The sequence below is a fragment of the Alligator sinensis genome, unplaced genomic scaffold, assembly GCF_000455745.1.
Source record: "Alligator sinensis unplaced genomic scaffold, ASM45574v1 scaffold1308_1, whole genome shotgun sequence".
NCBI classification, from domain to species: domain Eukaryota; kingdom Metazoa; phylum Chordata; order Crocodylia; family Alligatoridae; genus Alligator; species Alligator sinensis.
Window position 1 is genome coordinate 544,508 of NW_005842416.1, and position 14,251 is coordinate 558,758.

Genomic DNA, 14,251 nt, shown 5'->3' on the forward strand with positions numbered 1-14,251 from the left:
TATCCTCTATAAAATAGTAACACTACTCTAGCACTAATAACACGGGCTGTGTAAGAGACATTCTAAGTGACTCCCATTAAAATCAATAGCAGAACCCCATTGACTTCAGTGGGAACAGAAACAGGTTCTAATTCAGCCTTGCTAATATGGTTAAACTGCCTTTTCTTACGGCAGAGAAGTTATTGAAATGAAAAATGGAATCACCCCTATTTATGATAATCTTATAGATGCATTATAGACCTATTTACTTAAAAACAACTCCAGTGTTCCACTGCTAAATTACAAATATTATCATTGTGGTAGGCCCACTGCCTCTAAACCTTTGAGAATTTCTATATATCAGGGAAATTTCAGTTCAACAGTTTCAGCACAGTCAGGCAAGCTTGTAACAGACCTTTCCAGAACACTGCAATGGTTATGTGAGTCATAAATCAAATAGCAGTAGTAATGTCACATAAGTTCTCTTACAGATTTAAACACTGTGCAAAAAATCATAGGAAATAGCTTTTCAAATTGAGAAATTTGAAGGGAACTTGCTGAAAAATATATTACGCAAATTTGTTTGCATAACACAGTACAGTATTCGTTCCTGATTTAGGGTGAAATCTTGGAGGTCACCTTGTATACAGTCCATATATATGAACAATATAAAAAAAATCACAGGATTTTGGTGTTTTATGTAGATTTTTTTACCATGCTCTTCTTCACCAGTGTACTTGCTTGCCTTCCAGTTGTTCCTTAACCAATGTGACGTCTGTCTGTTATGTATTTGTTCTCTAACCCTGCCCAAAGAGGAAGGGATGTGTGCAGGTGAATGGCTTGTTTGGGAATTGTATACATAAACTGGCGCACACACATTGTACTATCTGTTCTGTAGAACACGAGTGTCACAACTGCATCTTTGGGGTGGTCCTCAGTTCTTGTGTACATTCATTTCACAATCTTGGACCAATCATTGAGGAAGCTCTTTCCTGTGTTGACAAGCACAGTATCTTTATTGTGAAAAGTTCTGTTGTGCCAGAGGAGTAAAATTATCTGCTAGTCTTTTTTCTGAAACGTTGCTTGGTTGTTTAGGTACCTGGACCCCAGGCTACTCAGCCTTTGGAAATTATGGCCTGAGACTTTTTTAAGAGGTCACTCAAGTGTTTCAAATGACTGAAATGTAATTCAGCATTAGAGAGTGGAGCTCAGATAGGATATGCTTGCAATACCCTATTTTTCTCAGGTATGCTGCAGCATTGTGTAACCAGCTGGAGTTTCCTGAGGTTTCCTGCCCAGGTATATTGCATAGTTCTAGTCCACCTGAGAGATGACAGATAGCTGAGGCCAGATTCAATTTCACAAAGATAAGGAGGAGCTCCTAAGTCCTACCAGATATGGTACAAATTATGTTTCTATGAAGAAGGAATACCATCTCATAAGTCATGGAGTGACAATGGATATGCTCTGCAGATGGTAGTGCAGCCTTGTGGCTGTCATGCTCCTTTTGTGACAAACACTATGTATATAATATGAGGCCAGAGCCTCAATTCATGTAAACGGCTGAGCCATTTACACCAGTTGATGATCTTGAACATGGAACTTTTAAACATTCTTAAAATCTTGGTTTTTAATATGAATAATTTTAATTAACCAAAATTTGCTCATTTGCGATGCTTGATCAAAACTAGATCCTGTAAATTATGATTTGTCATTTAAAAAATATGATTACTAAGGTACCATGCTGAAAGTGTGCTAAGCTTTGATCTGAGTTCAAATAATAATAAAATACAGAACTCCCTTCAGTAAAAATGGCTGGCATGAGGCGGAAGTTCCACCAAACTTCTGCATTTCCCCACAAGAGAAAAAATTTATACAAAATTAAAAGTATTGTAATATATTAAAATTTTAAAGGATATTCAAATAGTTGCCCTGTTAAACAATATGGAACCTTTTGACAAATGTTACGTTTATTAAAAAGATACTTGTGTACATATTTCATAAACAGTCATTATTTTACCAAAATTAGTTAAGAGATTTCAGTTTTATTAAAATATAATACATAAGAGTGACTTCTAGATCAGAAATATGTCAGGCCAAAAATTTCACTTCTCATAAAACATTTATTTTCTGAAATAGTTAAAGAAGTATTTCAAGGTCATGATTTTTAAGGTAATACTTAGCAATTGAATGGTTTTGTAAATATCAGATTAAGTTTAGTAGAGTATGCCTCCTATCAGATTTAGCAAGTAACAGCAATTTTTTAGTCAGTTTAAATAAAAAAAATATGTCTGTTTTCCTATAGGCTATCTTTGAACTTGCCCAGGGAGAAGAAGACTTGATAGAAGACTTGAAGTTAGCAAAAAAGGTATTTATACAAATAATTTATTCAGCTATTTTTCCCTTTAACTGCCCCCCCCCCACCATTTATAATAGCTGCTGCCTGCTGAAGTTTATACTCATAACATTCTGAAATTTTCAATTTTGGGATTTAATTTTATATAATTGATCTTTAACACAATGTGAGATTGTGAAAGCACAAATAAAATACCTTCAGCCTTTTTTAAGTTATGGAAGGATTTAAATGCTCTCTCTAATTTCTCAGATTTCAAATATATGCTAATTCTTTCTGACTGACTGGTTGGTTTGTTTGCAGGCTTATCATGACCCCATGCTAAAACTCTGCATAATGACAGAGCAAGAGTTAAACCAAATATTTGGAACACTGGACTCTTTAATCCCTCTGCATGAAGGTATAATTCTGTTCAATGATTAAATTACATTTATTTATATTCATCTTGTTCAGCAAGTGAGTTTTCCTTCCTATTCTATTTTGATCAGATCTTCTAAGGAGGCTTCAGGAGATCAGAAAACCTGATGGATCTACTGAGCATGTTGGTCATATCCTTGTGAGCTGGGTAAGGCAGATATCCTAATCAAATTTGAAGTTAGTTTTAATTGCCTCATTGGTTTTTACCTTTTATCAGACTGGTTTACTTCATATTCAGTATATCCTTTCCAAATAATCTCTCTCTCTTTTTTTTTTTAGCATTTTTAAAATGCCAGGAGAGGTGGCTAGGAAAAAGTACAGTACAGTTAAATAAAGGAACATCTCCTCATGTATGCACTTTACAGTTGAGAAATGGATGCATGCTTAAAGCTCTACTCATTTTGAAAATAGGCAGTGGTCAAAGACCTTTAAACTTTTTCACTGTTTGCACTGTGGACACTGTCCTTAAATCTTTACTTGGACAAACTCCTACCAAGGACAAAATGGGGATTTGCGTGAATAATGACTGCATGGTTAAGTCCTGTTTCACATGGTTTTCTAGTATATGAGCTGAAAGTTACAAACAGAACTGTCACACTGAGCTGAGTAATTCAGAACATTTTACTCAGTATTTCAGACTATATTTGAGGTATGCACAGTTAAAGATCAAAGATTCAAATGGTAGTCTAAGTGAACTGAACTTTAGTAAGAACTCATAAACTGCAGTAAACACCAGCTCGCTGCAGTGTTAACAGAAGGGGGAAGTTTAATTCTTTCAAGGTAATATGGAGTTAAGGTTTAGCTTGCTTCTTAGACTGAAGCAAACCTAAACTAAGTCTCTTCTGAGATTTGAAAACAACAGCTGAAGAGTTAAAGCAGAAGTAACAAAATGCATGAGGTTATTCGCACAGTACAGTGCAGCCACTGTTATCTGAACTTTATTATCCAAATCCCAGTCAACCAAAACATGTTCATATCCCTAATTTTCACAGGCTTTCAAAGAAGTGAGGATTGGATAACATCTGGTTCCGCAAGACTAAGGCAGTTTAGTGGCAGTTTAGCTAATGCTCTTTAGCTTTGGGCCTCCATTAAACACATAATGCCCTAGTCCTGTTCTGCCTTACCGACTCTCTCTAATTGAAGGATCCAGCTCAGCAGACTTTGAAGGTCTCTTGACCCCTACTTAGCGCACACTTCAAAGCTGAACTTCTTTCACTGCTTGTCAAATCCTTGATTATTCAGAGGTTAAAAGTGACCCTCCCCCAACCCTCCCCCTAGTCTTTACATAATTGAGGTTGTATTATACACAGCTGGAACCAGGAAGTGTGCAGTACTATAAGAGAGTTTATACTGTTTGCAATTTTTTCTCTATGCCAAAGAGAAACATTTCAGTAAATGGCAAAACATTTGATAAGTGTGTTAGACTTTGGAACACCCGAGTTCCAAAAATGCTGCCCATTAGTAGGTGATAGGTAGCATGCTATTAAACTCACAAGGAGAATGTATCTGTGTGTGTACATGTAATGGTTAGAATACCCTGAATTCCATAATAATAAAATACAAAAATTCAGAATTAAAATTATCATCCATCTTCTCATTTTCTTAGTTTCTTAGCTTAAGTAGCTTGATTGTTTCTGTGAGGATGGGGGGTTAAATTTAAAAAAATGCCTAAGTAACTTTGGCACCTAAATCACTTCAGGCATTTTTGGAATCAAGGTCCCTTAAGCATTCCTGTATACTTTATTCTGTATGTCCACAGTAAACAAACACTATTGCATCTAACCCTAAAATCCAATTTGCTTTTTTAATCTATCTAGCATTAAGATTAATTTTTAAAAATGGGGACATAGTTTATTTACATAAAAATGTAAAAAGTCTCTGATTTTTAGAATATACGAGCAGTTTGTGGTTATCCCATTTGAATGCTATGGGGAAATTTTCACATTTAAATTTTAAGATCATTTACACATCAAGCATGCATTTGCAAATCACATGAAATAGCTGTCTTCCTGTTATAGGACATTCATAAGAACTTGCCATGTTTATCATTCCTGACAGGTTGTTGAATATTTCTCCCTTAACAGCAGATGTGTTTATGCTGGTAGAAACTACAGACGAAGTAATACTACTGTTTGGATTCTGGCCTTTTTGAAAAAACAAAATACATATTTTAATAGTTGTTTATGAATGGGAAATGTCAAACCCTGTTCAACCAATGAAAACGTTTTGCCCCTTTTAAAAGGAAAAAGGCCCCTTTTAAACAAAAAACCTCTTGGAGATGTGTGTGATCCTTTATTATTCCTTTTGATCTCAAATGAATCAAGTAATTAATAACTTGAAAGTCTGTAAATGAATAAGGGATTATTTTTCTTCACTGAGCTATCTCTTTTTAATGTGGAAAATTCCCACTATTTTAGTCAAATTAATTTTCAGTTGCTTTTTAAGTATTTATTCATTACTTTGAGCAAAGTACTTTGAATTTGGCTTGGTAAGGGTGAAATAAACACAAACAAGTAAGCAGCTAGAGAAGCAAACTATTTCAAAATATTGTACGTAAGGTATGCAAATTAATTATCTGATATGAATAACAGCCACTAGCTTTTAAGATGAGAGCTAAATCCATAACAAGTAAAAACATAACATTTTGAACAAACAAAATGTGTACATTTCCGTCAGTTTAGAATTGTTGCATAGTACTAGTATAATATAGGGAAGCCAGAAATAAACTATAATTGATCATTCTCAGTAAATGAAACTTGTGGCTTTGATGGAGTTGTTTATTGGTTGGTTGGTTTCTTGATATATTCAATATATATGACACCCTACCCAACAGAGGGTCATCATAGCTTAAAATAACTCAGTGTCTATAATTCTAATATTATAAAAGCCTTAGTCTGTCTATCTGTCTGTCCGTAATGCTTTATTCACACTCTGACTGGCTGTCTTGGCAGCCAATCAGAGTGCTCCAAGAGCATTCAGACTGCAGGTGGCAGCACCATGGTGGAGCATCGCCATGACAGCAAGGACAGAGGGGACAGGGGGGTGGGGCTGAGGCCAACCTGGCCTGGCCCCGAAAGGGTGGCAGGGAGGGTAGTGGGGGCAGGATGGGCCTTGCCCAGTGGCAGAGAGGGGTGGAAAGGGGGAGTGGGCTCGGCCCCAAAAGTAGAGTGGATGGAGAGGCTGCATGCAGGCCTCTGTCCCTGCCCACACTGCACTCCGCCCCAATCATTCTTGGTGGGCAGTTGGTTAGTAAATACATAAGTGAAAAAGTGCAGTTTGCAGTGCTGAGCACATAAATTATAAGGACTCTATCATAGGGCCCTGGCAGACATTAATTTAATTGCATGTCTGCTAGGGCAGGGGAGCCCTAGACCTGGGAGCAGATCCCCATCTCAGGACCCTCCCACTAGCATGTTCAAAGGGTACATATGCAGCTGGCCTGTGCATGGGTACTTAGAGCTCTAGATCAGGGAGTGGCTCCTTGATCTCAAGCTCCCACCTGTAAGGGGCTTCAGCATAGGCCATGTACCAAAACCAGGGCGAAATCCAGAAGCAGGGTCCACAACACAGTCCCAGGTCAGGATCTAGGAGATCAGATACCAAGTAACAACCCGGGGGACAGTGCTTCTGGTGAAGTCGGAAGATAGAGCCAAATGAGTCAGGAGCCAGAAAACATTGCTCCAGGAAAATCCAAAGTCCAGAAGTAAGCCAAAAAACGTGGTTAGGGACCAGGACACTTGCCACAGAGAACTGTTGATTGGCCTGCATGTGTGGCCTGCCTACTCAGAGTTCCTGACAGCACTGGGCCCAGGCTGATCAGCATCCCTAACACCACTTCAGTGACACACACTCAAATTAAAGCACTATACAAACCAGCCACAAAGCTGTTCTATATTAAATGTGGAACATATTAGTGTCTGGTTTGTCATTTTGTTGTGCCGTAAATCACTTGCACACGTGGTACGTTGTAGTTTATAGTGAGATTACCTTATTATTAATCACACCGTAAATACAATATTTACCAGGGATCATTGCAGCTGCATATAATTGCTGTGTACATAATTAGCACACACAAATGTTGTGAAAAGTATTTTATTCTTTCAAGAGTTGAATCATTTTTCTTTTATTTAATAGTTAGAGAAGGAAAATTGTCAAAATAATTCAAATTTTATGAGACAAAGATTTTATGTTTGTTTTGCTGAAGTGTAATGTATCCAAGAACTAAAATGATGATGATATGATTATTATTATTATTATTATTATTAATGTACAGCAGCCCAGGTTACTAATGGATCAATTTATTTTCTAACTTTCTTTTGCTTTTACCTCATAAAAGTTCATCTCTTCATTTAAATTAAATGAGAGAAGCAAGGGTTTTTTAGTGATATCTTTTATTGGTGATATATTTTATTTTATTAAATTAAACAGGCCTATACAAATTACTTATTTATAGTAGTAGTTATAGTAGTTTTAATGGGCACACACAAATTTAATTTGTGTTAATATATTTATCTGAAATATTTTAGAGAACTACTTTTTTGGTATTTACTGTCTCTCTAAAACATGCTTATTTGTATCATCTAGTTAAAAGTAATTTCCACTCTACAGATTATTTTGATGTTGCCAGTATTATACCATGCTTGTTCATCCTTGGGGAAATCAAAAACATTTAAATGAGATAGTTAATCTTAGTATGCAGACAGAACAAGAAAACCCATCACATGTGAAAACAGGATTACTTGGTTACCTTGGCAGCTAGGCAGCATGATAATGGAAATTAATGACACAAGTGGAAAACAGGAGTTATGTGTTCAGAATTTAGTTAGTGCTTACTAGTCATAGCTAATTTCCTTCTTTTTAAAGGAAATCTTGGGTGTCTCCAGGGCTTAGAAAAGGAGGAAGTCAAACCTAAATTAGTGAAAGCTGATGGCCAGTTTTAACTTCAGGAATGTAAATTACACTTCAGCAAAGTAAATAAGCATAACATCTTTAAAATTTAAATGATACTGTATTTTGGTAGTTTGGAATTCATATTTAGAGAAATAAATGAAATATTTAATACATTTCACAAAGTTAGATTTCTGATTTTCTTCTAATCACATATCAAGACTTTAATTAGAATCTTCTTAAGATTGTAGTTTAGCAAGGTTCTTAAGAATGTCTTATGAACTGTATGAGCAGTCGTGGACTTCAAAGAGACTAACACATAGGCTTACAGTTAGGTATCTGATGAAGTGCTTTCATGAATCAAGGTGCATCTTGGCCGGCACCTGTCAAATTACTACTGTTTGTAGTGTCATCTGATGGCTTTCATGACCTTTCAAAACACATTTTAGCATGACTTTTTTTAGGATCTATAAAAATGACTTAACAGGCTTCAAAAGTAAAATGTATAAAAGTACAAATGTAATTTTAGTTGCTTTTTCTTTCAGTTGCTACACAAAGGCCATTTTCCATAAGTTTTATGAGAGGGGTAATGAAATGTAACATGCTGGAAGTGAAATTATGACTTCACTACGCACTAAATATAGACATTCTATCGTGTGGTTAAAAGCTAGTGAATATCCACAGAAAAGCAAAATGGCAGGTAGATCAGGAGTTACCCTCTTGTTGGGAGACAGGGAGATCCAATTAATTAATCAGTTAGGCTCTGGGAGTGGCGAGAGACGCGCGGGTGAAAGCTTGCTGCACCCCCACTCCCCCGAAGCCCCCCAGAGACCCCCCAGCAGCTGCAGAGCCCCCCGCCAACCCCCAGCATAGCCAGAGGTAAACAGGGCCCGTGGTGGGAGGGGGTTTACCCCTAGGGAGTGGGAGGAGGCAGCTGAGTGGGAGCCATGCCGGGTCTCACCCCGCCCAGGCCCCTACTTGGCCCAGCCCCTCAGAGAGAGAGAGAGGTAGGGGGAGGGTACTTACCAGTCCCTCTCGATGGGAGAGGTTTATTCCACAACTTCTGTTGTGTAGGTGACTGCCAGAAATAGGATACTGGACTTAAATGAACCATGGGTCTGTTGCTATAGAGTTACAAAAATGTACAAAGCACAACCTGTCATTATTGGCAGTGAACTTACTGGCTTATAGTTGATTGTAATCAAATAAGGTTGGTAGCTGGCTGGGAAAGCTTATGAGAAGTCTTGGTAGCATGTAAAATGATTTAATAGTTCTTTCCTGTTGGGAGGTGCCGGGGGAGATAAACCCTGGAATTAGGAAGCCCACAAGATGAGCATTGTGTTTCTTTGGGGTTTTTTGCCCTTCCAAGGAGGGAATGTCTTCCTTGTTCCAAATCATAAGTCTCTTTCAAGCTGTACATAGCTTGCACAACTAGAGATGTGCTCTTCCAGAACAAGGTGTTGTTCTCTCTTGGTTTCCCTTGGATTGGATTTGGAATTTCTCTCCATAAAACAAAGTCCTCAGTTTTATATAAGACGTGGAGGTGCCTTTATTTTAGATTTTAATGAAGTTAGGTAGCCATAAGGGCTGCTGACAGATTGTAGCTCCCCACTGTAACTCATAGCACTTCACAGAAAGCGTCATGAGTTACAGCAACCCCCCGCCCCTGACCCAACAGATGTTCACTGTTTGGTTGAGGGGTGGAGGGGGGGGACAATTGAGCTCCACTTTAGAGCTGGTCCAGGGGAGAGAGGCTGCCTGTCTGCTGCCTCTTTCCCCTAGCTCTGTGCTCTCTCAGTTCTGGTGCTGGCTTCAGGATGGGAGGGGTGGAGGGAAGGAAGGGAGCTTCATCTGGGGTTTGCTCAGCTTGTGCTAGAGGGTGGGGCAGGTGGATTGGACCCCCCTCGCAGCCCTGCTTCCAGGCAGGGACAAACAGAAGTTAATGCAGGTGTTCCACTTTGGAGTGCCTTTATCTGAACTCTCATTTAATGAGGGTTAATTTGTCCAGCGATTGGGCACTGTTAAAGCACTCTGAAGCTGTGCCTTTTTGTCAGGGCATGGCTGTAGAGCACTTTTTAAGGGGACGATTGCACAACAAACGTAATTTCTGTCTGTCCAAGATTACAGGGAAGGTCCACTCATTGTTTAGAAATTGGCTTAAAGGTAGAAAACAGAGCAAGTATAAGTGGTAAGTTTTCAGGATAGGAAAAAGTAAACAACAGGGTCCCCCAGGGATCTATTATGGGACTATTAACATATTCAGAAATGTTCTGGAAAAGGGGCGAGTAGTGAAGTGGCCAAATTTGTGGATGACCCAAATGATTCCAAGTGGTAAAGACCACAGTGGACTGTGAGAAACTTAGAAGCATCTTGCACTATTTAGTGCAATGGGCAACTAAATGGCAGGTGAAATTTAATGCAAATGTGTAAAATGATGCATGGACAAAAATAATCCAAACTGCCTATACTACAATGGACTCTACATTAGCTGTTAACACAAAGGAAAGAGATCTGGGGAGTCATTGTGGATAGTTTGCTAAAAACATCAGCTCAGTGCTCAGCAGCCATCAAAAAGAGACAAAATGATAGGGCATAGGCAACTGGTAGGGAGGGCACAGGGGGCACATGCCCCCGACAAGGCCGTTCTCACTGCCAGTGCTGCTGCTGGCGGCTTCTACGGGTGCTCACCAGCCCCGTCCCCACCGTCAACGCCTCCACTGGCATCAGCGGGTGCCGGCTTCTGCGGGTGCCCCCCCAGACTCAAGAGGCACCAGTCGCCCATGTGATGGGGATTATTAAGAAGGGAACAATGAATAAAACAGAAAGTATCATTATGCCCCTTTGTAAATCCATGTTGCATCCACGCCTTGAATACTGTGCCTAGTTTTGGTTTCCACATCTTAAAAGGGATATAAAAGAACTAGAGAAGATATGGAGAAGGGCAGAAAGGATGATTAGTGATACAAAGGGGCTTCCTTATGAGGAGAGACAAAAGAGGCTGGGTCTCTTCAGTTTAAAAAAGAGATGAGGGGAGACATGATAAGGTTTTACAAAGTAAATAGGTATTTATTATTTACTATTTCTCACAGTACAAGAATTAGTGGTCATAAAATGAAACTAGTAGGTTGTAAGTTTAAAACTAACAAAAGGAAGTTCTTTTTCACATGACCTGTAATTAAAGTATGAAACTCAATACCACAAGATGTTGTGGGAGCTGTCAGTTTAATCAGATTCAAAAAGGGATTGGACAAATTCTTGGAGGAAAGGTGTATCAGTAGCTATGGAACATGGCAGTTCTTATGAAGTTAAAAAAAAGTTAGCTTCAAAGATAGGTATTTTTACGTGGAGGTAAATCATGAGTATTTTCTAGAAATTAAAGCATACTTGGGGCTCTCCAAAATATTGAAGACAACTGTTGGAAAAAGACACTCCTTGTAAAACTCCTCTGTCTGTTTAATGTTATGACTAATTTATTGTATAATCACTAAGGAGAGAGCTACCTCCATCATTGGTAAAATCCTGAAGCTTTGTATAGCATTTTGCCTCTGCCTAATACATTTTAGTTTCAATTTTGTTTTTCCTCAGCTGCCTTGCTTAAACTCCTACGATAGCTACTGCAGCAATCAAGTAGCAGCCAAAGCTTTACTGGATCACAAGAAACAAGATCATAGAGTGCAGGATTTCCTACAGCGCTGCTTAGAGTCTCCTTTTAGCCGTAAACTGGACCTTTGGAATTTCCTTGACATACCGAGAAGTCGTCTAGTGAAATACCCATTGCTGCTCAGAGAGATTTTGAGACATACACCAAATGATCATCCAGATCAACAACACCTTGAGGAAGCTGTAAGTTTTTGTAATGCATTTTATAATGTTTAATTATGTCTATAAAAGCATCAGCTGTGAAGAGTGGTGTATAAAACTTGTGGATACTAATTTATGTCTAAATATGTAAAGATTTAAATATAGATAAATAGATCTATATATATCTATCTATATAAATAGATAGATATGTATAGATAGATATATAATATATCTATAAAACCAGCCCATATGGTTAAGAAAATGACTTCCCAAAAGGAATTTATTTTCTTACTGGAACGTCAGCATTAACTTCTCTACATCAGTTGCAGTGGGATGCTAGAACCATTGCATAAATGTAAGGGCCTAATTTAAAGGATTAAGAAGTCAATTGCAGGATTTCCAGTCACTTGAGTTGACATTTATATTGGGCTGTAAAACAGTGGCCCCTGCCCTTTGGTTCCTGGGCAATATGTGGTTCTCAGGATCTTCCAATATTGCTCATGGCCAAAGAAAATTAAAAAGTTAAACTGAAATTGACAGGCAGTGTAATGTCTGATATTGCCTACATCATGTTGGTTGCTCAGTATTGTCCTGGGTTCAGTGAAGGTTGGGGACCACTGCCCAAAGGGCTGGATCTAATAAAATACTTAGCTGTCTAAAAAATAGGTGTTACCAAACCCCTTATGGAGTAGAATCCGTATCCCAGAGTTTATGGCTAGGGACAGATATTACACACAAACTGGTTTAAGTGATCAGAAACTGGTGTAAACCTGTAACAGAACGTAAGTTCAGTTTACATAAACCAGTTTCAAAATGACTGAAACCAGTTTGAGACAAACCTGGTTGAATGTAGTGATTGAGCTCAAACAGGTTTATGCAACTTCTGTACCAGACCCCATCCTGGTTTAATTTAAACCAGAGTCCCCCAGCATCTTGACATGCTCTCTCGGCTGTGCTCTCTGCTCCAGCGAAGCAGGGCTGGCCCTGCCCCTCTGCTCCCTAGCAGGAGCAGGGACAGACGGGGCGGGGGCCTGGCCAGATGCCAGCCCAAAAGGGAGTAGGAAAGGATTCCACCCCTCCCCAGCATGACCTGCATTTCTCCACTGGCTGCTCCAGTGGTGGGGGCATGGCTAGCCCTGGCAGTAGCCTGGAGCGAACTGGCCGGGGAGGGGATTTAATTCCCCTTCCCCTGTCCCATGGGCATGGCATGAGCCAGGGTCTTCTGGGTACTCCTCCTTCACTGTTGCAGTGGCAGAGGCATGGCCAGAGGCTGGCCAGCATGGCCTCCTTAGGCAGGGGGGGCCGAAAGCAGGATTAATCCCCTGCTTTGAAAGTGGCATGGCAGCACGTGCATCCTGCTGATGGGCGGGCCTGGCAGCAAGACACATAGCGCCACCCCATGCCACGTTCAAAGCAGCAGCAGCAGTGAGGTATGGATGTAGGGAGCAGAGGCTGAGCCCAGCTGTGGCCTACCCCTGCCCTGTGCAAAGATTGGGACCCTACATGCCCCCTGCTTTGCTGCCCGGTACTGCACTGGCTCTGAAGGAGCCGCCAGGCTCCAATTGTCTCACGGCGTGGCCCGGCCAGGGCCCGATTCACTGTGAACGGGGCCCCAGCTGGGCCAGGTCCTGGGGCAATCACCACAGTGCAGGAGGGAGTGGGGCAGGGGTGGATGATTCACCCTGCCCCTACCTCACTCTCCAGGTGTCCCCTGTTCCCCCCAGCCCAACTAAAAGGAACTTGCCTGCCTGCACTTGGGCCTGCTGTGATCCTGGCTGTGACTGTGCAGGTATCTGAGTGTGTGAGTGCCCCTCCGCCCTGTGGCTGGGCTACCCTCTGGCTATATTTGCTGCCCTGCATTTGCAGGTGCTGAGCCCTGTTAGCCCCCCTCTTTCCACTGCCTATGAAGGCAAGGCTCACATTTTTCTTCCTGAGGCTATAGGCAAGCAGGGGAAGGAGCAGGAGGCTGGAGACCAGCAGGAGGCTGGAGACAAGCCCCTGGAGATAAGCTGAAGACTTCCCTTGCTTTCTCTAGCCTCTTGCTCATTCTCTGCTACTGCTGGTGAGTGTTGGGGGCTGGGAGAGCAAGCAGGGAGCTGAGGGAATGAACAGAGGGTGGGGGGAATGAACAGGAGATGGGGGGAACGAACAGGGGCAGGGGGGATGAATGGGGAGCAGGGGGAATAAATGGGGAGTAGGGAAATGAACAGGGAGCTGGGGGAACCAACAGGGGTGGAGGGAATGAGCTTCCTGCTCATTCTCCTATTCTCTCCAAGCTCCTGCTTGTTCTCCTGCCCATCTCCAGCCTCCAGAGGCTGGAGAAGAGCAGGGGAATGAGCAGGGAACTGGAGACCAGAGGTGGGGGAGCTATAGCTCCTAGCAGGGCCTAAGACCCTGCAGGCAGGGTAGTCCATGTGCTATGGGGGAGGGAGGGGGGGAGCTCTGCCCTGTGGGGTGCAGGGCACCATTTGTGACGCATAGGAGGTGCACGTGGGTACACGTACACCCCCTGAGCATGGTGGTGCACCCCCTCAGAAAAGGCGCCGCTGACACTATTAGCGGTGCTTATGGGCAATCGCTGCTTGCTACCCCCCCACCTCCCTGCTGCCAGTGGCATCTGTGGGCAGTCAGTGATTGCCACTGGCCACTGCTGTCACTGGCTGCAGTCTCTGCGAGTGGTTGCCTCTTACCACTGCCGCCACGCTCACGCCACTGCCAGCACCGCTGTGCCCTGCCAGGTGCATGCACCGTTCATGCAGGGGACCCACCCCTCCTAAGCAGCCTCCACACCCACAGTCCCCACACACCTACTCA

General features: G+C 41.4%; 1 protein-coding gene across 5 annotated transcripts in view; it reads left to right on the forward strand.

Annotated features, from left to right (window-relative positions):
• Positions 1-14,251, forward strand: part of ARHGEF3 (Rho guanine nucleotide exchange factor 3) — a 298,913-nt gene that overhangs the window by 272,819 nt on the left and 11,843 nt on the right. For all 5 annotated transcript variants that reach the window (XM_025211596.1, XM_006030056.2, XM_025211595.1 and 2 more), the window contains 4 exons: positions 2,285-2,347; positions 2,636-2,732; positions 2,821-2,897; positions 11,222-11,479. In XM_025211596.1, coding sequence (XP_025067381.1) covers positions 2,285-2,347; positions 2,636-2,732; positions 2,821-2,897; positions 11,222-11,479 — 495 coding nt within the window. The remainder of the gene's footprint in view (positions 1-2,284; positions 2,348-2,635; positions 2,733-2,820; positions 2,898-11,221; positions 11,480-14,251) is intronic.